A 25,510-nucleotide genomic window follows, 5' to 3' on the forward strand; every position below is an offset into this window, starting at 1 on the left:
TATAATTATAGTAAGTCTCTATAATTATAACAATTTATATCTGTTACAAATATAGCAATTATATTATATTATATATAATTATATATCTCCTCTTTTATATATACTTAGCAAGTATTTCTATTTATATAATTTACTTAATATATTAAAATTGGGTTTTTTCTCAACTAATGAGATTGAGGTTTAAATTCCTCATGAATTTATTTTTCCTCCAAAATGAGTGCATTTAATGAATAATGCATAATTATACTAATTTAGGAAAATATCTTTATTATAATTATATAAAATTCATATTTAATACAATATTAAACTACTTATCAATTATCAATTGAAAATTTTTTTAATAATAATAATAATAATAATAATAATAATAATAATAATAATAATAATAATAATATACTTCTACTTAATATGCTAAAATTGTATTTTTTTTTCTTAACTAATTGAAGTGAGGTGTCAATTTTTCAAAATTTTATTTTTCTTCTAAAATGAAAGCACTATTTTCTCTTCTAAATTTATTTTAGAAAAATATCTTTATTATATTTATATTACAGTTAACATTTAATAAATAATGTATGATTATACTAATTTAGGAAAATATATTTACTATAATTATAGAAAATTAATATTTAATGCATTATCAACTAATAAAAGCGAGGTGTCAATTCTTTATGAATTTATTTTCTCTCCAAAATGAAAGTCCTATTCTCTCTTCTAAATTTATTTTAGAAAAATTAAAATTTCATACTGAATATAAGTGGCAAGTTAAAAAAAAAAATAAGCAAGTTAATGGAATCAAATCATATTTCTATAACATATATAAGAATGTATATTTTTATTATATAAAAATTGAATTTATGCACTTCATGATGGGCGTTGCATACTTCTTAGCGTGTTTTTTAATTTATTTTTTATAATTCATTGAATACAATTTATTACAGTAAATTAATTATATCAACTAATTGATTTGATTAGGTATTTAAATATCACACGATTTATTATAATTTATAAATCAAATAATTGTAAATAAAAAATTAAAATTGTATTAATGAATTTAATATTAAAGTTAATTTGGCTTTTTATTATTTAGAGTATTTTTCAATCAATAATTTTATACTCTTTACTTTTTTTTTTCAGTTTCATTTTGAATTTTAATTTAGTACTCAAAGGTAGTGAAATTCCATTGATACTGAAATAAAGTTATATAAGGGTCCATAGGGTGGAATAAATAAAATAATGTGATACCTACATTGCAACATCCAAATGAAATAACTTAGGATCTAAAATGTTTATCTTTCTCTTTCTCGCCATTTATTATATTATCTATTCTATCTATTCTATTATATAAAAATCGAATTTTTACCTTTAATGATAGAATCAACGTAGCATGCTTCTGCTTTATTTTGTTTAACTCATTAAAGACAATTCATTATGATGAATCAATTATATCAACTAATTGATTTGAATAGATATTTAAGTATCACACAATTTAAAATTATGTATATTAATTATTTAATTTAATTTTTATGATATATAAATTTAAGGAATAAATTAAAATAAGATAATTTATTACTTATTTAAATTGAATACAACAAATATAAATTAATTTAGTTAAAAATTTACTATTTTCTAATCTTCTATAAATAAAAATGATAAAACAAAATTATAAAAATAATCTTTTTATCATTTTTGCTATTTTAATTTTATTTTCTTTGCTTTTTCTTATGTATAATTTTATTTTATATTAACTTTGTTTATTTAATAATAAAATATACTCATATTAATTCTATCATATAATAATATATTTTTTTCCTATATTAATCGAAGAATTTCAATAGTTATCAACTATGTCTAATAGAATGACTGAGAAGTGAGAACTATGAGAAGTTAAACTCAGGTTCAAAATGCTGAAACAAAGAAAAGAAAATAGTGGATATATGATTAGAGAAAAATGTATAATAATGACAAAATATACTAAAACTGGGTTTTTCTCTTACTAATAAAAGTGAGGTATTAATTCCTCGTGAATTCATTTTTTCTGTAAAATGAAATCACTGTTTTCTTTTCTAAATTTATTTTAGAAAAATATATTTATTATAATTATATAAAATCAATATTTAATACATTATCAACTAATAAAAGTGAGGTGTCAATTCCTCATGAATTCATTTTTCCTCCAAAATGAAAGCACTATTCTCTCTTCTAAATTTATTTTAGAAAAATATATTTATTATAATTAAATTACAATATTACAATTAGCATTTAATGAATAATACATAATGATAATAATTTAGAAAAATAAAATAAAGTCCAGTAATTTATCTTTCGACTGCACACGTGTGTAGAATAACTTTTAAGGAGTCATGTATAGTAAATACGGTCGATGATTGTAAAACCGTATACTAACATTGATATAATATTATTTCAGGTATATGTTTTGCAGGCATCAAAGAAAAGTGTTGAGTTATTTTTTAGTAGATTTAAATTATTTATTGTTTATTAGCGAATTTTGTGCATTAGAATTCTCTAATAATTTATTATTTATTTTGAGCTAATTTTGATATGTTCTTACTTGACAGTAAAACATATAAAAATTTGTTGGTGGGTCTAAGTATTATTAAGTTGTTTATGATCACATTGAGTATATATGTTTGATTTATTGAAAAAAGTAGATTATTAAAACCAATTAATAACTATTTTAGAGTTAATATATTTAACACTAGATTAAGAAAAAATAAATAATACATAACATGTTATATTTTTATTAATCAAATTATTATAATTTAACTTAATCTTAACAAAATAATTTAAAATTATAATTTCAATCTTATCACGTGCATGGCACGGGTTAATACACTTGTATATAATATTTATGAATATATAATATTTAAGGGTTCGGGAGGGGTTTTTCACATAAGCAATAATAAATACAAAGTCAATATTTCATAAGTTTGTTAAAGAAAGAACTGACTTCATTAAAGTTATTTTACCAATTGACTTGTGCTGAGGTCTGAATTTGTCATGGTCTTCTCATAGTAAGGGGATCGAGGATATCTACTGTAGGACACATAGACATTTCAGTCACCATAATAAAATATATGTCTATTCACCACGATGCTAAAACAGAACTTAGGAAAAAAAACGTATGTACCATTACCGATTGTCATGAAATCTAAATAATGTTGTCAAATCTAAGGGACTTTATACTGAGTAATTTACCTGTTGGAACCACTTGTATCTGCATACATCGTCATTCAACTGTTTGATCCTTCAAATATCTTTATCAATATTGTAGAAAAAATCCAATATTTTATCCATTATAAAAAAAAAGATTGTTTTACAATGATTAAATAAATAACAACAGCAAATATTAACAAAATCGGGAATAAACAATCAGGTCCAAAGAAAAAATAGAATGAAATCACTAGAAGTGTGAAAAAAGAAAATCATGGAAGATGGCACGAATTGCGAAACGTTGGAGATCACAAATATGATTTACATCCATTAAATATAATATTTTCTTTCCTAACAAATTGCCAATTAGAAAACTTGTCATTTCAATAAAAGAGTATTATCCAATTCAAGTAAGTAATTCAAGTGATTAAATCCTTTGTAAAATGATTAATTATTCAGCAACTCAAGTAACTAATTCGAGCAGCTAAATATTTTTTAAACTGATTTAAACACAAACAAATCCTACACTTTTTTGCATTTAGAAAATGCACACAAATCGATTAAATCAAAAATGATGCATACATATTCTATGCAGTTCAAGTAACTATATAAATTTTAAAATTTAAATTGATTTTAACACAAATAAATTCTAGAATTTCTTCATTTGAATCAATAGTGCAATGAGATTAAAGGTAATTAAGTTGTCATTCCATCAATCAATCAATCAATATTATTTTGAAAATAAATGACAAAGAAAACATTTGCCACAGAAAAGAAAACATAAAAATTGACCTGATATAATATACGAAAATGCCAATTCATAGCATAAACTTAATCCTTTAAACAACTAACTCAATATTAACTCATCATCATTAGAGGAAATGGCAGCACTTTGCATATAATCCATTGAAAACTTAGTTCCTCCTTCTCCTCCTTCTAAATCTTCCTAAAAAAAATAAATTAAAAGTACATATAAGTTTACTGGATGCAACAACAAATAAACAGCAAAAATAGAGATTTTGAGTAATAAGAAGTTAAAGAAAACATTAACAACTCAAATGATGTTTGTTATGTTAAGAAACACAATCTTAGCTTCAATTTCATCATAATAATGTCCTAAACATAAAAAAAATGATTTTAATTTCTGAATCTCAGGTAAAAAAAATATAGCTAATTATTAATTAAAAGAAAATAAATAGTTAGACTAACATAAGCAAACATTATACACTGACTTATCACAATTTAAAAAATAATAATAGTTGAAAATAGAAGAGTTGGAATTCCAATAGGAAACAAATGGAGGAAAAAAAAGAAAAGCAAAACAGCAATCTTTGAACATTTACCATCTTTCATACAGGGAGAAGTTGGCCGTATTCTACTACACAGACCATGAATCATATATTTTGTGAGCATCCTATACAAATTAGGAAATTTTGCAAGATTAGATAATTCTGCACAAATTAATTCATCAACAAGTTCAACATTCTACAACATGTTACTTCTATCAAGTCAAAGCAAAAAATGTGCATGGGGTAAACCTCTTTTTTGAAACTCGATTGTATACATACCTATATAAAATAACAACTAATAAATCAATAAATATAAAAATAAATTGTAGAATAAAAACAAGTTATTATAAGTTAGTCTTAAAAAAATATAAAATCAAAGAAATACGAAAAATATACCAGCATTGAGAGGATCAAAAAAAGTGCCACCTTTAAGGTCAGTTAGAAGACACTTCAGCTTAGCATGAAAAACTCGACAAGAAATATCCGGTCTATCAGTAATTAGAATTCCTTCACGACAGGTATATCTTTAAAATTCAGGCCAATTTGGATTACAAGTAATAGTGAGGAACAAATCAGGATAACCATAATGTTTGCAAATTGCCATATCATCCTAGCAATTATTAAACATATAACGTTTACCACCTGTAAAAGATGGTAGTATAACCCTTGTCCCAATTGAAGATGCTTCAACATCACCACGTTGCATAGCTTCCTCTATACCATGCAAAAACTCCCCTCTAATTGTACTTTGTTTCTTCCTAATTTCAAAGAGTCTCTGTGATTCTATCGATGCAAAACAATCAACAACAAATTGTTGGAACAACCTCTTAGCTTTGTGAATGATGCTTCCCTCATCTTCTCTCACTTGTAATCGAAAACTCACAAACTCACGCAAAGACAACCTCGTCCTTCTTCCACGCACGTAAGTATTTTGAACCCCTCGGTACGGGATGTTCAATTGATAGCCATCCTCACCATAAGGAAAAAGTAAAGGATACTATAATGGCAAGTATAAAGTATGAGTTTCATAAATCCGTTGCAATTGACCACTGGTGGACTAAACAATAACATCACGACCACGGTCGGATGATTCGAAATCTTCAACTATCAAAGCAGCAATCTCATCACACGAAGGATAATTGTAAATTCTTGGATCATGTACTCACTGAGAAAACAATCTCAAACAAAATTCCTGCGAAGGATGATATTCATAAAATTGTCGAGCTCTCCGAAACAGTTGGGCTATAACATTGTGTTCAATCATTTGCATTAGACCAACTATCAATTCCTTATCTATTTCAGTTGTTTACCTACAGAAAGACATAATACAACAATTCATTTAAAATCTCTCTAGCCCATGGTATAAAACAAAAAAACTAAAAATGATACACATATAATGAAAAATAATCATACTAATAATCAACCATAGAAGTTGAAAAGAACGTACCCAAAAATTCCCTGGCGATTGACTACTTCGTGCTGTGTGTCATAGATATATAATTGTGTAAATTTTGGATTTTCACCAATAGTTGGTAGCGAATTTCCAATTCGATGATAAACTTGCTCATTTATGATAAATTGAGGTGGTCCACTACTATCGTTAATTGAGTCATGCACCTTACATCCAAAAGAAGTGAATGCAAACATACTATTGTACGATCTGATATTTTTTTGAAAATGTAAAGACTTATTATCACGACCATCTATAAGGTTACACAATAATTCTTGAGGCCTTTGCAAATAGGGTAATTGAACTTTTCTTTTCGAGCAACAAAGTGTAAATACTAGTTGATTTATTGTTGAATATTTTTCAACACGCTCTAAGAACCAAAAATTTGCCCCACAAAATGAATAAGTGTAATCAGCATCACCAATATCAAGACATCCTGTATAAATTTCAAACAAAAGGAAAAGATCACTACAATCACGTTACACCACAAACACACTGAAGAAAATTAGTATGAATAAATTAAATAAATCAACACATACAAATTAAATCGAACGATAAAAAGAAATATTATCATAGAACGAAACAAAAAATAAAAAAAACAAATACCTTGAAGCCCACTTTGCGAAAAAAGAGGATGATCAATCAGAGAATCAAATGGATTTCTAGAATTTATGGAAGGATCATATATATCTGATTCATCTGTTTTTTGAAAAATAAATGATTATGGAGTAAGCATAATTAATCTTTGATACTTTAAATATATGTTACACACATATCATTTACAATACGAAATAAAAAAGGATCCCCCAGAAAATAAAAATAAAATTAAACATAGAATATGAAATAAAAAAAATTAAAGGAAACTAATATTCAAGATATATTAAATTAAACATTACTACAATCACCACGACTACCATTATTATTATTATTATTATTATTATTATTATTATTATTATTATTATTATTATTATTGGTTTGAAACTAAGTTTTATAAAACACACATGAATACACGAAATATAAGATTATGTTATAAATAATTAAAATAGAACTTAAACATATGATAATACTTGAAGCTAATAAATTTTGTGTTAGACTGCTAGCATCTCGATCAACACCTACATCATCCGATATTTAAAATAAATCAAAAGAACATTCAAATAAAGATGAAATAAGATAATAGTAAAAAAAATTATAAAAAACAAGAAACGTAAAAAAGAAAACCCATATATAAAAAAATTCATAGTATCCATAGTAACAATAACAAATATGATAGGTGAAAAGGAATGAAGATCTACAATATTTAACCAATAGGAAAAAAGAAAAATAACCTATAGTATTTGTGGATGTAGTGTTAGGTAATGAGCCAACAACATTTCCTACAAAATATCACAAACAACAATGAGCACGGCACAATACATACCATATGTAACATATAGAACAAAGAATCTTCAAGATAACACTTGAGTATTTTTTTTTTTTTTGTGAAAGGATACCAAGAAATCACTTCAACAAACAAAACTATACACATATATATAAACACACACATATATAAATATCTATAAATTAAAGCTACAATAGGAATGAGAGGAAAAAATGTAAAACCTAAATATTTAATATTAATATGAGGCTAATCTAACAAAAATATGTAGAAAAGGTGACTCACCAACCATAGTATCTAAGCTAGACCTAATAACACAATATATCTAATACATAGCTAGCTAAAAGAACAACATATAACTCATAATTCCTTGTTTGACACTAGCAGTAATCTTACATGTTTATCTTTTAATATTGACAAAATTATTATTATTATTATTATTATTTATTATTATTATTATTATTATTATTATCTTTTAGCTGGGACATTGTAAAAAGGAAAATATCTTGACAGAATACTCGAATAACTACAAAACAATAGTTAAAGAAATTAAAAGTACACAATATATTAATAAATAGAAAAGCTGTTGAATTTCATTTAGTGTGTACTTTCACAAGAAAGTACATACATATATATAAATAAACATCATAGGTGCAAATTTCAAAATAACCTAGAATCCATAACCTGACCATATCACATCATTTATATAGGACACTGTGTACAATCCCTAACAAAGTACAAATAAATAAAAGGAAACTATGAAACCATGCTAGTCTTTGGACACAGCTCAAAAAATGGATGGGACAGAGGCAGCATCTTTATATCTGATTGAAACATTGGATTCAGTGTATATAAGTTAACTACTACTTAGATTAGTAAACTATTTCACAGTAACACCAGCAGTTCCATTAAAACATCTCAAAGATCACGGTCTTAGAGAACCTTAGAAGTTGGGCCAAGCTCCTCATCAGCAACATCATCAAAAGCTTTTTTCATATTTCTCTTAACCTTTTCACCCCTAGAAGGATTGTGAAGAGTCTCTTTCTTGATCACATGAACAGGGACCCATCAAGAACAACAGAAAGTACACCCTACAATGCAAAAGAATGGAATAATTGAATAAATATAAATAGTAGAGAACACGCAGACATATAGATTGACAAATCATCTTAATTTTCTAACCTAATTAAATTGATTATCCTCCATAATTCATGGAATACAATAGATAATTTAACCAACCAACACATTCATAATTTAAATAACTTTTAATAAACAACTTACCGTAGTTTCCACCGGAGGAGAATTCAAGAGGACCTCAATTTCGAGGCTGCACTCCCTATCAGCAAGTACACTATCATCAACAATTTTCCCTCTCTTTCACAATATCAACTTCACTACTTATATCATCCAATCCAGGAACTTCAGCACCCTTTTCACCAAGAAAATCAATCAAAGGCTTGCAGTTTGTCTTCATATTAGAACAATTCCCATCAAAAGTGATACTCTCATCCAGCACCTCACACGGATTCTTCTTGCCAACAATATATTCATGGTCACTTGAAGGGATCTTTCCCAAATAACCATCCTAAACACAATTTATTAAAAAATATAAAAGAAAATCAATCAAAAAAAAAAACAAGAAGGATGAAATAAAGTAAAACACCATTATGAGACAGGTACATATGAAATACACAAGTTTGAAGATGCAACTTTTAATGGAGTGCACTCATCATCCGCATTATAGTTAGGCAACTCAAACATGGAAATAATAGCTGCATCATCACAAACTCTTCTCACACGAAAAGTTCCAAAATATTTGTCTGTACCAACACTCTTGGTATCTATTTTAAGAACCAATTTTTTCCCCAACAATTGCTGGAACATCACAGGATAACTATCTCCACAAACAACCTGTGAAATAATTTGATCACATGGTTCTTAGAAAAATCAAGGACCAAATACACACTCAAACACATTGAACAAACAATTATATATGGCATAAATAGATCTAATCCACTATTAAACTCAACAAAAAAAAAAGAATAAACCATACACTTGCATCCTTTTGAACTTCTTCAAACAGATCAGCACATGATTTTTTCAGTAAGTAAGCAGCCTCAAAATCAAATAAGACAAATACACCATGTCCATTATCATTCTCAACCGCTATTTTGATCCTATATCTGACCATAGAAGAAATACTCAATAAAAAATTTAACACAAAAAACAACAAAACAACTATAATTAGAAAAATGGAACAAGGAGAATTAAACAACAGCAGGAAAAAGAAAGAAAAAAAAGAATATCACACATAAAGAAATAAACACAAGGTACCTAAGAGTCACATTGATAACATAGTGCTGACAAAAATCATAATAATATGCACCACCTTGAGGCTGAATTGACTTCCCATAAACACAAGCTGAATACCACCAAGGTCCCTCATCCACAATAGATCTCACAATACCAAAAACCACAAAAGACCCTTCCTATTATAACATAAAAAAATAAATATTAAGATATAAATAGAAAACATAATTTTATATAAGATTTTCATCAAAGGACAATTAAGTCAAAATTGATTAAAGACATGACAAAAACTCAATAAACCTCATTGTTATCATGGAGTTCCTTAATAGTGCATCTCCTAGTAAGCCACATAAAATCATCTTCCAATGAAATACCCTTGCCGTCATTAGCAATAAACAATGGTTGTGTTCCATTGATACCTTGATCAACCATACTAATCATCATAGAAGAATTAAAAAGAAAAAAGGGAAAGATCAGGAAAAAAAAAAACAGAAACAATCTCTACTAAACTTAAAACACAAATAAAGAGAATAAACTGAAATTATATTAACCAAGTTAAAACTATAAATACGAACATCAATGAACTAAACATGTCATTTATTAAAATACTATCCAATAACCTGTTTTTGAAATCAACAACTTCAGCCAAATCTGGATTAAAGAACAGGCGAGTAGCATGCATAACATTTTGGATACCAACTTGTCCTACAAAACACCCAGCTGAATAGATAAATAAGGAAAAACATGAAACTAAATATAAAACAAAGAAATTTCAGAAGAATTTGGGAAGCTTAAACATTATAATATTCACTACCCCTAAAGAATTTAACTTTGGCAAACTGGATCACAACAACTGGCTGCTCCATATAACTAGAACCTAAGAAACGATGCACTTCATCCACGTACTCCCCAAACAGAGCACAGCGTATTGCCAACCTGAAAAAAATTTTTTTTTAAAAACTTAGATCCATTAACAATTCAATATAAAACGCCACTAAAAACTAACAGGCCAATGCTTAACATAAATAATAGGTAACCAATACAAAACACAATCAACATTGAGATAAGGCGCATAAAACAAACTCTTTTGAAGATAACTCAAGAACAATCATCTTCATCACTTTGCCATCTTTCACATACTCTTTCTCTTCACCAACAGAAGTTAGCAAACCAATAACATCTGTCCAAAAAAACAAACATCAACAAAATTACAGTTCAAAACTGCACACTTTCATAAAAAATTAACCAATAAAAAAAGGCAACAAACTGAAACAAAAAAAAAAAGAAAATGAAGGGGACAAAGCAGATATAAAGTCACCTACCAACTAAGTAAACATAATCTGTAGTCATTTTCAACAGCTCATCAAATGGATAGAAACTGAAACATGTCTTGGGGATAGCATCATCAGGGACAGGAATAACAGTTGTACGGTTAAGGAAAACCAACTTAAACTCATGTTCTGCTACCCTATAATTGTCTTGGTTTGGAACAACACTAAAATATGACAATTCGGTATGTTTGACCCTCAATAATATTCTCTTTAAACCTATTTATGAGATGCTTCTTAACAGTTGCTTGGATTTTGTTAGACTGCACAAGATAATAACAACAAATAAAAAAAAAACAGTTACAAAGAATACAATTCAAGAGGAAAGAAAGCCATAAATAAAATCAACCCAAGACCAACAATGAACAGCCACTCACATCTTCATCAACAAGAAAAATTTCCATTGAATTTGCAACATCATGATTTCCAAATGAAGGAACAATCCAAGTTTTTAGTACCCTAACTTTAAGTTTTCATGCCTCCCTTGGAGGGTGGATCTTAGAGATAGAATCAAATGGAGGAGGCATTGGCTCAACCACTAAACACAATAGAGAAAACTAAAAAAATAAATAGAAAAGAGAAACAAAAGATTTAAGAGAAGGAAGAAGGTGCATTAGACCATACAACTAATGAGTCCCTTTTATAGACAAGCTAAGAAATCACCAAAAAAATTGAATTTGAATACCTCAAAGAAAAGGTGGGAAAATATGTATCACATAGCATACATCATCTAATATCTATCACATACATATCTATACATCCATACATATGTAGCTACCACAATCAAGAACACCTATGCTATCCTCTTTGGGCACCAATTGAATAAGAAATGACAGATTCCAACAAATCTCATAGCATTATAATTATAAAGTAATAGAATAGAATACCCTAAAACCCACTAACATCTAATCTACTTGAACATGTATGCATATACATATGAGGCACAACCAAAAACACTTATAATGTAGTCATTGGGAACAAACTGAATAAGAAAAGACATCTATTAGCATATCTCACCTGACTATTATACTATTATAGGATAATAAGAGAATTGGTTAAAAGGGACTGATAAATCTAATATTTTACACTATCATAAGAGATATAAAATATCTTATAACCCACCAATATCTAACTGAATCTACTAAATCAATGTAAACCATTAACAACTAAATCCCAGAACTTCAAATCCAGGGAAAGAAAAATAAAAAAAATCAACAAAAGATAATATATCAATGAACAAATCAATTAGAATAATCAATCACAAACAAAATGGAAATAAAAAGAGCAGCAATATCAAAACAACATTAATATTTTGAAAAAATCAATTAAGCATTCAACCTAAATATATAACACTAAATAGAAAATGGTTAGAATATCAATGTTAACTTATAAATCAAATCCAATATAATTTCTTGGATAATGTATTTCTAGTATAGGTAGTAACAGTATATATATATATATATATATATATATATATATAAGTAAATAATAGATCATTGGCTTAGTGATTAGATAGATGCAATTTATAGCTAGAATCTAAAACAACCCAAAAGAAGGGAAAGTCACAAGCTGTCCCAACTTTCTACACCAAAAAAATTGATTTGACATATATAGCACCTAGTAATAATATATAAAAAACAAATTATAATTGGAAATAACAACTGCCCCTCTCAATCACATCAGTCATCATATCAATCATCACAACAAACAACAAAGACCTATAAAAAGCAGTCAACACATCATCCATGATGTAGGGTGAGAAAAAAATAAAATAAATAAGTTATCCCACTTTTTAACTAATATTTTATCTAACAAAAACTATTTTTTAAAATTAAATAACAAGAGAGATGTATTTTAAAATTTCAAAGAGAATAAATTTAAAAATTTTAATATCTCTATTAAATAAACCACAAAGTTCTCATTTTGATATTATTGTGACATTTTCCAGCTATTTTCATCTCATGAATGAATGAAGAGAAAAGAGTTACATGGACTCCAACTCATTTTTTCCTTTTTTTTATTTTCTTCCCTAAACCAAACAGTAAGAAATTTTATTTTTCACCCATTCTCTCTTGTTACACTTTCTTTTACCACATATTCCTCCAAAGCAAACAATCTGTAAAAATAATGAGTAAAATAAATTAAAAAAGAATAAAAATATTAAATTAAATTTATATTGAGAGAGAAAACACATTGAGTCACCAGGTAGTCCTACCTCAATTGAAAAAAAGAGATGATTCAACAAATCTAATACTATTATAGAGTGATAAATTACCCTACAACCGATCCACACCAAACTGAATCCTTTTACCTCATAATAGACCTCTCACACATAGACTATTAACTTCTACCAAATCCATATAAAAAAAGTACACAAGTCGATATAGGTATATAGAGTTATTGCATAGGAAACAACACACTAAATTGAACCTAAGAAATAGATTCTACACTTATTTAAAAAGTAATTTTACATATATAAGAGTTAAAAAACAAAAAAAATGAGATCTTATTGAGAATACCAAATATCTTTCTCAATCACATCAATCATGATATCTAAGATGAGAGACCTATAAAAAATAAACAAACACATCACTCAGCATGGAAAATAAAAAAAAAAGACAAAATAAAATAAGTATAAACTGCTATACTTTGGGAAAACCATTTTGTTGAAAAATTGGAACACATTATAAACAAATTAAATCTCATAAAGCAGTAAACCATAATCATATGAGCATATTAAAAAGAAGAGAAAAAAATTATACAAAATAAGCAAAGAGACAAGAAAAATCCTCTGACGTTGCAGTATCTGAATAAATTTTTCATTCATGTATTAGAACAAAGAGTAATATTAGACCCACTAACCACAAGAAAAAAAACACACTATTAGTATACGAAGCAACAGTTTAAACCATTAGAAAAAAATTAAAATCAACATACAATTAATCACACTGACTGTGAAAATAAAAAATAACATGCACCTTCGAACTTGTATAACATTCAAATCAAGAACATATCTAGAATTAGCACTAAAAGAAAACTCAGTTCTTCACATATTCACTTAAATCAAGAGCATATATAAAATTAGCACAATTACACAGTAGCATATTTAAAGTAAAATTCAACCAAGATGACACATAGACAATTTTTTTCAACCACGGGAAATAGTCGAGACAAGAAAAAAAACAATCACAAGAAAAGCAAGACAAAAACCACAATCACAAAAAAATCCGAAAATCGAAAAAAGGCATGAACTTCATACTAATAGTAACACCAAAAAACACGAATAAGAAAATCAATTGAAATTAAAATACAAACAAAATGTGAAAACTCCAACAATCATCAAGACACAATGTGTTTGAATAGTGAGCAAGAATAACACAAGATTCTTTCATTGTATCAAAGTTTGAACAGTTTTCCTAAAAATAGATATGAAGAAAAATTATTTAACTTAACTTTGTGCTAGAAGGAATTTTTCTCGGAACCCAGCAGCTAATCGGTGTCCACCCAATACTTAGCCACCAATAGAGATTTTGCCGACCCATTGGAGATGAAGTTGCTCAGTAAGCTATGTAAGCAATACACAACTTCTGTAACCAACAACTGTAAATATCAGTTTTCTACCCAAAAATATCAGTAATCTACCCAAAATTATCAAATAACACATGGAAAACACGTCACCTTCACCATTGGAGACAGTACTACCATCGCAACGATTTCGACCAAAGCAGATGACAGAGACATGAGAGAAAGTACAACAGCCAAAAATCTAAAGATCAAAAAAGACATAAGCTTGATGCTTAAAGTAACACCAAAAACCACAAATAACAACATAATCACAGGCAACTTTCGATAGTTTACTAATACTATTATCAGTATTAGTATCACCCCGCCGAATAAAATATATACAGATATCTGAATTAAAAAATAAATACTACAAAACACAGAAAGAACACTCACAAATCCATAGAGAATCACGGGAAAGAAGATTTTAATTTATCTTTTCACAAATAAAAGATTTACAATTTTTTTGCTAACACATCACAGTTACAAAAAGGTAAATTAATATTTATTTGAAACAAAATCAGAGAACACATGGGAAACACATCACCTTCACCATTGGAGACATCACTACAACCACGACAATTTGGACCAAAGCAGATGACAAAGACATGAGAGAAAGTAACACAGCCAAAAGGGGAATTCTCTGAGAAGGTGAGCAAAGTTGTAGGCAGTGCAGCGAATCTCTTCGTCTACGAGACAGCTCAGTCACAACCACAGACAAAGACACCAAAATATATACATTAGCATAACCATACTATACGTGATAATAGTGGCAGGCTAACAACATTGACCTTCATATGCTTTTTCTTATCCTATCCCTGCTCAACCTCCCAATTTACCAATCAAAATAATAAAGGATACAAAATAGTTAACTGATATAAAATAATAAATAATAAAAATAGACTGACAAAAATTCAAAGGAGATAAAATAAACACAATTACACAGTAATAAATTCAAAATAAAATTCAAATAATTCCTTGCAAAATCCATTTTTCCAGCTACCCAAAATTATCCACGCGGAAAAAACCAAATAGTCATTAAAAAAAAATAAAGCCACAATTGTAAAAAATCCAAAACACAGGAGTAACAATTAATGGTCATCTTCATAATTAACGTCATACCCGATATAAACATCGAAAATCAGCCAAAGTAAAACAAGAACTTATAAACCTCTAAACAAGTGGATGCAATACAATTTTTTCTCAACGGCCCTAACTAACACACAAAAAAAGAAACAGATACCCAAATAAAAATAAAGACAAAACCCCAGACTCTAAAAAAATCAAAAGATCAAAAAAGACATAAGCTTGATGCTTACAGTAACACCAAAAACCAGACATAATAAACCCTTTCAAATTAAGATACATACAAAAAATGGAAGATCAAACAACTACAAAAAAAAAGATAAAGTCTAAAGTTAAAAATAAAAGGATTTAATATTAATCTAAAAAGAACAAACAGCCAATAAACCAACCACATTTACAACCAATACATAAATTTTCACACACAATAAAAAATATGGCACATCTATTCAATTCTTCTCATAAATAAAAAAAGATCCAGAACCTCTAAATTTGTGGCAATTTAAAGATAAACAAAATTAAAAGAAACTAACTTGAAATTAACACAAAGTACTGACTATTGAGAGAAGGTCATCACAACACCTCATCCACACCAGACCACTTACCAATGATGTCACAATAATACAAGAGATTAGCTGATCCCAAATGTGTTGAATGAGTTCCGACTAACAAATCGTAGGTCACTAATACCATAATCAAGCCTTTCAAATTGGCATCAACACGCGATCCCCCAAAGAAACCCGGGAATCGACAAATTCCAATTTTGAAGAAAACTCTAAAACACCTGAAAATTCGACATTGCCGATGAGTTCCGACTAACCAATCGTAGGTCACTAATACCATAATCAAGCCTTTCAAATTGGCATCAACACGTGATCCCCCAAAGAAACCCGGGAATCGACAAATTCCAATTTTGAAGAAAACTCTAAAACACCTGAAAATTCGACATTGCCGATGAAACTACATGAATTCTAGTTTTTATCGATGGATGGATAACTCACTAATCATATCCTAAGATACAATAAATAATCATCATAAAGCATAAGTTATAATTGAAGAAGCATACATTACTATAAGAGAATAATGTGACACACATATTACGCTCTGAAAATCTTTTTCTTTTCAATATATAATATATAACTTAGTAGTAGTGTACGATGGTTATTTACTTTTTCCAGCAAAGTCCTCTTGCATTCATCATTAAGATCATAAACCACCTCAAAATCAAAATAAGAAATAGTAGGATTGGCATATACAATATCAAATCAGTAGCAAATATTCCAAACCATATAGTTGCACAATAATTCAAAAAGGATGGCACAATTAAACTAAAAAGAAAATTTTGTCACGAATACCTCAATCTCAAATTTTCCATTGAGTATCAACACAACTTCTTTCAGCATTTGGTAGAGCTAAAACCATATGTAATACTCTTCTTTAACTTCTTTAACATTATCTGAGTCAAAGAGGCATTCGTTTGGAAAAATAATGTAATACTTCTTTGACTTCCTCATGAGTTATGCACTCTGGTCTCAACTTGGTAAAAATGAAACAAACTATTAAAAAATTATGCAAAAAATTATAAAACTGAAAATTAACCAAAATAAAAAACTCGTGAATTTTCCAAACAGAAAAAATACAATAGAATTTATTATAAAATATAGCGATTCAAAATAGTTATTATAAAAATAGTGATTTATAATAAACCAACCACATTTACAACCAACACATAAATTTTCACACACAATGAAAAATATGGCACATCTATTCAAGTCTTCTCATAAATAAAAAAAAGAACCAGAACCTCCAAACTTGCGGCAATTTAAAGATAAACAAAATTAAAAGAAACTAACTTGAAATTAACACAAAGTACTGACTACTGAGAGAAGATCATCACAACACCTCATCCACACTAGACCACTTACCAATGATGTCACGATAATGCAAGAGATTAGCTGATCCCAAATGTTTTGAATGAGTTCCGACTAACCAATCGCAGGTCACTAATACCAGAATCAAGCCTTTGAAATTGGCATCAACACGCGATCCCCCAAAGAAACCCGGGAATAGACAAATTCCAATTTTGAAGAAAACTCTAAAACACCTGAAAATTCGACATTGCCGATGAAACTACATGAATTCTAGTTTGTATCGATGGACGGATAACTCACTAATCATATCCTAAGATACAATAAATAATCATCATAAAGCATAAGTTATAATTGAAGAAGCATACATTACTATAAGAGAATAATGTGACACACATATTATGCTCTGAAAATCTTTTTCTTTCCAATATATAATATATCACTTAGTAGTAGTGTACGATGGTTATTTACTTTTTCCAGCAAAGCCCTCTTGCATTCATCATTAAGATCATAAACCACCTCAAAATCAAAATAAGAAATAGTAGGATTGACATATAAAATATCAAATCAGTAGCAAATATTCCAAACCATATAGTTGCACAATAATTCAAAAAGGATGGCACAATTGAACTAAAAAGAAAATTTTGTCACGAATACCTCAATCTCAAATTTTCCATTGAGTATCTGCACAACTTCTTTCAGCATTTGGTAGAGCTAAAACCATATGTAATACTCTTCTTTAACTTCTTTAACATTATCTGGGTCAAAGAGGCATTCGTTTGGAAAAATAATGTAATACTTCTTTGACTTCCTCAGGAGTTCTGCACTCTGGTCTCAACTTGGTAAAAATGAAACAAACTATTAAAAAATTACGCAATAAATTATAAAACTGAAAATTAACCAAAATAAAAAACTCGTGAATTTTCCAAACAGAAAAAATACAATAGAATTTATTATAAAACATAGCGATTCAAAATAGTGATTATAAAAATAGTGATTTACAATAAACCAACCACATTTACAACCAACACATAAATTTTCACACACAATGAAAAATGTGGCACATCTATTCAAGTCTTCTCATAAATAAAAAAAAGAACCAGAACCTCCAAACTTGCGGCAATTTAAAGATAAACAAAATTAAAAGAAACTAACTTGAAATTAACACAAAGTATTGACTACTGAAAGAAGATCATCACAACACCTTATCCACACCAGACCACTTACCAATGATGTCACGATAATACAAGAGATTAGCTTATCCCAAATGTTTTGAATGAGTTCCGACTAACCAATCACAGGCCGCTGATACCAGAATCAAGCCTTTGAAATTGGAATCAACACGCGATCCCCAAAGAAACCCGGGAATAGACAAATTCCAATTTTGAAGAAATCTCTAAAACACCTGAAAATTCGACATTGCCGATGAAACTACATGAATTCTAGTTTGTATCGATGGACGGATAACTCACTAATCATATCCTAAGATACAATAAATAATCATCATAAAGCATAAGTTATAATTGAAGAAGCATACATTACTATAAGAGAATAATGTGACACATATATATGTTCTGAAAATCTTTTTCTTTCCAATATATAATATATAACTTAGTAGTAGTGTACGATGGTTATTTACTTTTTCCAGCAAAGCCCTCTTGCATTCATTATTAAGATCATAAACCACCTCAAAATCAAAATAAGAAATAGTAGGATTGACATATAAAATATCAAATCAGTAGCAAATATTCCAAACCATATAGTTGCACAATAATTCAAAAAGGATGGCACAATTGAACTAAAAAGAAAATTTTGTCACGAATACCTCAATCTCAAATTTTCCATTAAGTATCTGCACAACTTCTTTCAGCATTTGGTAGAGCTAAAACCATATGTAATACTCTTCTTTAACTTCTTTAACATTATCTGGGTCAAAGAGGCATTCGTTTGGAAAAATAATATAATACTTCTTTGACTTCCTCAGGAGTTCTGCACTCTGGTCTCAACTTGGTAAAAATGAAACAAACCATTAAAAAATTACGCAATAAATTATAAAATTGAAAATTAACCAAAATAAAAAACTCGTGAATTTTCCAAACAGAAAAAATACAATAGAATTTATTATAAAACATAGAGATTCAAAATAGTGATCATAAAAAATAGTGATTTACAATAAACCAACCACATTTACAACGAACACATAAATTTTCACACACAATGAAAAATATGGCACATCTATTCAATTCTTCTCATAAATAAATAAAAATGATCCGGAACCTCTAAAGTTGCGGCAATTTAAAGATAAACAAAATTAAAAGAAACTAACTTGAAATTAACACAAAGTACTGACTATTGAGAGAAAATCATCACAACACCTCATCCACACCAGACCACTTACCAATGATGTCACGATAATGCAGGAGATTAGCTGATCCCAAATGTTTTGAATGAGTTCTGACTAACCAATCGCAGGTCGCTGATACCATAATCAAGCCTTTGAAATTGGCATCAACACGCAATCCCCCAGAGAAACCCGGGATTCGACAAATTCCAATTTTGAAGAAAACTCTAAAACACCTGAAAATTCGACATCGCCGATGAAACTACATGAATTCTAGTTTGTATGTATGGATGGATAACTCACTAATCATATCCTAAGATACAATAAATAATCATCATAAAGCATAAGTTATAATTGAAGAAGCATACATTACTATAGGAGAATAATATAACACACATATTATGCTATGGAAATCTTTTTCTTTTCAATATATAATATATAACTTAGTAGTAGTGTACGATGATTATCTACTTTTTCTTGCAAAACCCTCTTGCATTCATCATTAAGATCATAAATGTAACACCCTAACTACCAAAGCTCACGCTTCCGGCTGCGCGACTCTGATAGGTCGGACATTACGACGACACTTATCTTATTTAATACTAAAATATGAGCCTGTTTGAAACTTTAAACCGCAATACCGCTCCCAAAAACTTTCATCCGATAACATACGTCCATAAATACCATACAACTTACAAAACTCATAAAGAGTACATCCATATATATACAAAAATATATATATATATAATATTACAAACATAATCCAATACAATTCCTATCCCTCTTACAGAATATCTCAAGATAAAGGCGAGGGTACAAATAATAGTCTAAAGCAATACAGAGCATTTCAACCACAACTAAAAGAACTCTTCGTAACTTCTGCGCCCATATCCTGAAAGGGGAAAAATGTAGGGGGGTGAGAACATCATCCTCGAAAGGGTTCTCAGTAGAGGGTTTTTGGGAATTACTGTAATAGGATACATGAAGATAAACCGTACCAGTGATTAATAACCTTCTTATGCCTCTTTTCAAAAACACGGTTTTCAATAAAAGTAAAGTAAAAAATCTTTACTGAAAGAGGAACCATTCAATTCTCAAAACTCAAAAGCCTTTCAAAACGGTTTATCTATGCGGAACCAAAATAGCCTTTCATAATTTTATTCCAAACCAGAAACACAAAACCGAAATCAACCATCAGTTCATCTCTTTCCAACCACGGCCCTAGGCCCAAACAATCCAACCAACAACCAGTCACCACAAATCCAACAGAGTCCCAGATGCAAACACAGATAGGAAGTTCAAGCACAAACAAACAGTTATTACAAGTAGAACAGTTAGCAATTAATCACATAGGCAAACCAAGTATAATATGCACACCCAACCAATGTCACACAAATGCATATGATGCATGCCTGTCCCTAGTGGCTGATGATATCATCTGTCGGTTATAGAGCCAACCCGACAAGTCCTGGTAGCTAACCATTGGACTGTCCCTCTGTCGTGCATCCCCAACTCGAGTTGTACTCATCATAAACTTGATCATAATCATGATCCATATCCATCACCCTCACTGGTGAATATTTACGGGGGCGAGCTCATCCGGGCCTTTCACAGTGCCCGGCCACACTTACGACATAGGGTCAACAGAGTATCAAGTCTCGACCCGGAGCACGTGGTGGCTAGCCACTGCTACTACCCAGGGAAACTCGTATCTCAGATAGTGGAAGTGCAACATTCACATTTATCAATGATTCAGCATAAACATGCATTCAATCTCATCCATGGATCAACATCCATCTCAGCCATCCGGCTCATGGTTCAGTCCAGAACCAGCCAATATTCATATCATACACAGCCATTCCGGCTCACGGTTCAATCCAGAACCAACCAATATGTATAATCATACACAGCCATTCCGGCTCACAACAAAACAGCACTTCCACCATTCAACATCATTAAATTCATAAAGTCGGCATTTAAGCCATAAATCATTTTCTCAATTCATTTCACTTTGAAATCGAGTTTCAACTCTTTTCAGCCTTGGCTTTAAAGATCTCATTTCTCAAATCATTTTAGGCTCATAAGCCACTTTTACTCAAGGTAAATTCCCCTTTGAAAACAATGTCACTCTCGGCATCCTCTTTCCAAACTTCCATAACCATGGCAAGTTAAAGATTCTTTTTGGAAACACTCAAAATCATCCATTCAACAATGGGATTTTATAACAAAGTTTCTCGGCAGAGTCCCAAGTCTTTAGGGGAGAATAACATATCTCATTTCGCCAAAATCATTTAAAATCATTAAAACATTGGCTTTCTGATTTGAGTAAGAAAATAGGATCTAAGCCAAACCGAGTCACGTAACCTTTACTTCTTTCGAAACCATTTCCTTTACTTAAACAAAACCGGCTTCAATTCCATAATTAAATCTGAAGCGTTTCAAACTGATAAGAGAATCATTTTTGTTGTGTTAAACTAGAGTTCAAAAGATACTTTGAATCTTATTTAAAACGTCAAAATAATGAGGCTCATCAATCGAAATCCAATTCCTTTTAAAATCACGAAAACTCTCCCAAGGGACAATCTTTGTGTTTAATAGAGAAAAACATAAACCCGCTTTACCTTTTAAAACAGCCTCAAAGCAAAATTCTCTTTCAAATGACTTGTACCCAAAGACATACTGTTCTTCTTGGAAAATAAGGATAAATCATGATTCTCTTTTCAATAATTCTTTCAAAGCATAACTTCATTGCTTTCTTAATTGCTCTAAGTAAAGGTAATAAAGAAGCCATAATTTCACAATCCTCAAAATAGATACGAAAGGCATTAAACTCAAAATTCCCCAATTAACATTTCAAATAAGGACTCAGATTCTATAGAAATTTCGGCAGCACCTCCCCTAAAACTTGGACTTTTGCCACCCGGTTCGGGTCCCAACTAAACCGTTTCTCATTCCTTTTCAACAGCTCAAAACCAGAAATCAATTCAAAAGCAAGCTAAATCCAACAGTAGCCTCAGTGGCATATCTCAAGGAAGCCATTTCAAAAATCAACTCAATATCAACCGATTTAACTCATTTCCAAAGCTTTAAAGAATCGGTTCAGCAATAAATCATTTATCAAAACCAAATCAATTGAAGCAACACAGGCTGAATTTCAAGAGTATTCTATCTTCCACATCATCAAAATAATTGACTCAATTCAAACCAATCCTCAACGGATTAAACTCATTTCAAATCTTTAAGGAATCAACTTCAAACATTACATTTCACAAGCCACACAACAATTCGGCCAAACCAACATCCATAGTCATTCGAGTCAATCAAATAATACATAAGGCAGATACAATCACCAAATACACAATATCTCACATCAGTACCCATATGTAATAATTCCAATAATAAACTATAGTTTTTGGAAAGCGCCCCTACCTCAAAACGCAATTCCATAGCCCAAAAGTCTCATAGAGTCATCTCCGCCTCAACCCAAAACCAACTGCAGCCAGCAACTTGGCTCCACTTGCGTTCTCAACAATCTCAGCAACTCTAATCGCAACATACAACAACCGAAACTCAATCTCATAGCAATTAATGCCACAAACCTCAGCTTGAGATAACGGAACAATAACAAAAGGGCTTTCCAATTGAAGCGCTTACCGAACCGAAGAAGGAACGGCTGAACCGAAACAGCGACGGTCTCCGAACCGGTTCGGCGGCAGCCCGATAGCCACCTAAAGCGGCAGCGGTGACCTGAACAACATGCAGCAACAATGAGGTTTCCGGAAACTCAACGGAAGGAGAATCAACTTAAAACCCTTACCGACAAATTTTTCGGCGACGACAGTAGCATTCCCGGCTGCCAGGCACGGCGGCGCGACTGATTTCTCCTTCTTCCGTTCAAAATCCCAGCGGCAACCACAGTGGTGGTTCTGGTCAGCTCTGGTGGCAGTGGGCTCCGGCAACTTGCATAATCCCGAGGCAGAAGCAGACAGCAACTCCGGTGGTCTTCTCCGGTGACGACACCAGCTACCACGAGGACGGCGGCGGTGAAACCCTAATAGCGCCGGCGCTGCACAGCAGGGACGAGGATGGAGCTTCTTCTCGGTCAGTGGTTCACAGCTCACGGTAATGCGCGAAACACCTCCTTTGGCGGTGACTGCTCCACTCTCCACTGCGGCGGCATCGAGGATCCAAGATGGCGACGCGATCTCAACCCCACGGACAGGACGGTGGTGATGGCAGTTCTATTCACTCACCTCCATCGCGTCTCACTCTCGACATCTCTCCTTCACCCCTCTTCGACCGGCACCAAGGTGGACTTACACGTAACGGCGGCGACGAGCGTGCAGGGCGCGGCGACTCCGGCAGTCACGGCGACGGCGCGGTGGCAGAGAAGCCCAGCGCGCGGCGCAGTCTCTTTCCTCCCCTCCTCTCCTTCTTCTCCTCCACGAATCCGTTTCTCCCTTCCCTCTCTTTCTTTCTTTCATTTTTGCAGATGTTGCTGCTGGCTGAAATGGGGAAGGTTGCGGCTGTGTGTGTGCTTAGGTTAGAGGGGCAGCAGCTGCTGCTGCTGAGTGTGAGTGAAGGAAACCGGGTCGGTTAGCGGGTTACTGGGTTAGGGTTTCATTTTCAAAAATTAGGGTTAGGGACATTTTAGTAATTTCACTTAAAAATAGGGATAATATAGTAATTAGAAATAAATTCTAATCCAATAATAATAATATATAAAATACTATTTGTTCATCAACTCTACAATTATTTTCAATAAAATGCCCAAATCAAATAATAAGAAATAATATACTTAATTTCTTCATTTTCCAAAATAACAGTATTAATATTTAAAATATTACTTATCCAACCCAAATCATATAAAATACTTATTATTTTATAATTATCAACTTTATAATTCAAATATAGAAAATAATCCAATAATTATAAAATTGGATAATAATCATAGCTTATCTCAAATCCAATAAATCAAAACTTGCCTTAATTATCTTTAATAAAATAATCTCTGAAATTAAGGCTATAAATAATTGTAGGATTTGAGACTTGATCATAATAAGACTTTTCAAAGATTCTGGGCCTTACAATAAACCACCTCAAGATCAAAATAAGAAATAGTAGTATTGACATATACAATATCAAATCAGTAGCAAATATTCCAAACCATTTAGAGTGTGTTTGGCAAACATGTTGGGGAGGAGAGAAGTTCGTTTCAGCTTTTTGAAAGTTTCACTTTGATGTTTGGCAATTTTTATCTTTCTAAATGCAGAATTGATTCTGCCTCTGAATGCATGTTCAGGAAAAGCTAAAATTTGTAGCTTCTTCGTTTCACGTTCATGGTTGCTGATTGCTATTAGAAAATTGGGTACAAATTTTTTTTTACCAACCCTACCCTTCATTTTCTTCTATAAGAATGATACCAATAACTATTACATGTTCTTTGTAGTTCTTCCTAGTTCCTACTTCTTCATAGTTTTTTCGTTCCAATTTTTTTTCATCAAAATCATTCAAATTTGTTTCAATCACTAACAAATTGAATATTTTAATTTTTTTATTATTTTTACTACTCATTTTCATATTTTAATTTTTATGTTTTTTTTATTGTATTTTTTCTTTATATGATAAATATTTTTATATTATTTATGTAGTGTTCTGATTTCTCATGTTTTATTTTTATATGAGTTTTTTTATCATTTAATATATTATTTTTTATATGTATATTTTTTAT

The 25,510-nt window shown here is 30.4% G+C and overlaps 1 protein-coding gene across 1 annotated transcript; it reads right to left on the reverse strand.

The window, feature by feature from the left end:
- Nucleotides 1-7,763: 7,763 nt before the first annotated feature.
- On the reverse strand, nt 7,764-23,959 carry LOC110271816 (replication protein A 70 kDa DNA-binding subunit B-like). The gene is made up of 13 exons (XM_088492297.1): nt 23,918-23,959; nt 23,597-23,876; nt 23,270-23,383; nt 10,921-11,145; nt 10,682-10,778; nt 10,413-10,534; nt 10,219-10,303; nt 9,899-10,031; nt 9,623-9,777; nt 9,342-9,471; nt 8,999-9,199; nt 7,917-7,958; nt 7,764-7,814 (listed from the first exon to the last, which is right to left on the reverse strand). Exons 1-13 carry the CDS (start codon nt 23,957-23,959, stop codon nt 7,764-7,766), a joined length of 1,677 nt encoding a protein of 558 aa, XP_088348423.1.
- Nucleotides 23,960-25,510: the final 1,551 nt, after the last annotated feature.

This window comes from Arachis ipaensis, chromosome B10 (genome assembly GCF_059453495.1).
Source record: "Arachis ipaensis isolate K30076 ecotype BB chromosome B10, ASM5945349v1, whole genome shotgun sequence".
Lineage (NCBI taxonomy): Eukaryota > Viridiplantae > Streptophyta > Magnoliopsida > Fabales > Fabaceae > Arachis > Arachis ipaensis.

What these genes read in the sequence shown, in the direction of transcription:
- LOC110271816 (XM_088492297.1), bottom strand. Translation starts at nt 23,959, where the DNA reads ATGCCGCCGCAGTGGAGAGTGGAGCAGTCACCGCCAAAGGAG. An exon ending in AAGTTCAAAAGGATGCAAGT is followed by an intron (nt 9,200 to 9,341) that starts GTATGGTTTATT and finishes ATTATTTCACAG; the next exon opens with GTTGTTTGTGGAGATAGTTA. An exon ending in ATGAGTGCACTCCATTAAAA is followed by an intron (nt 7,959 to 8,998) that starts GTTGCATCTTCA and finishes TATGGATTCTAG; the next exon opens with GTTATTTTGAAATTTGCACC.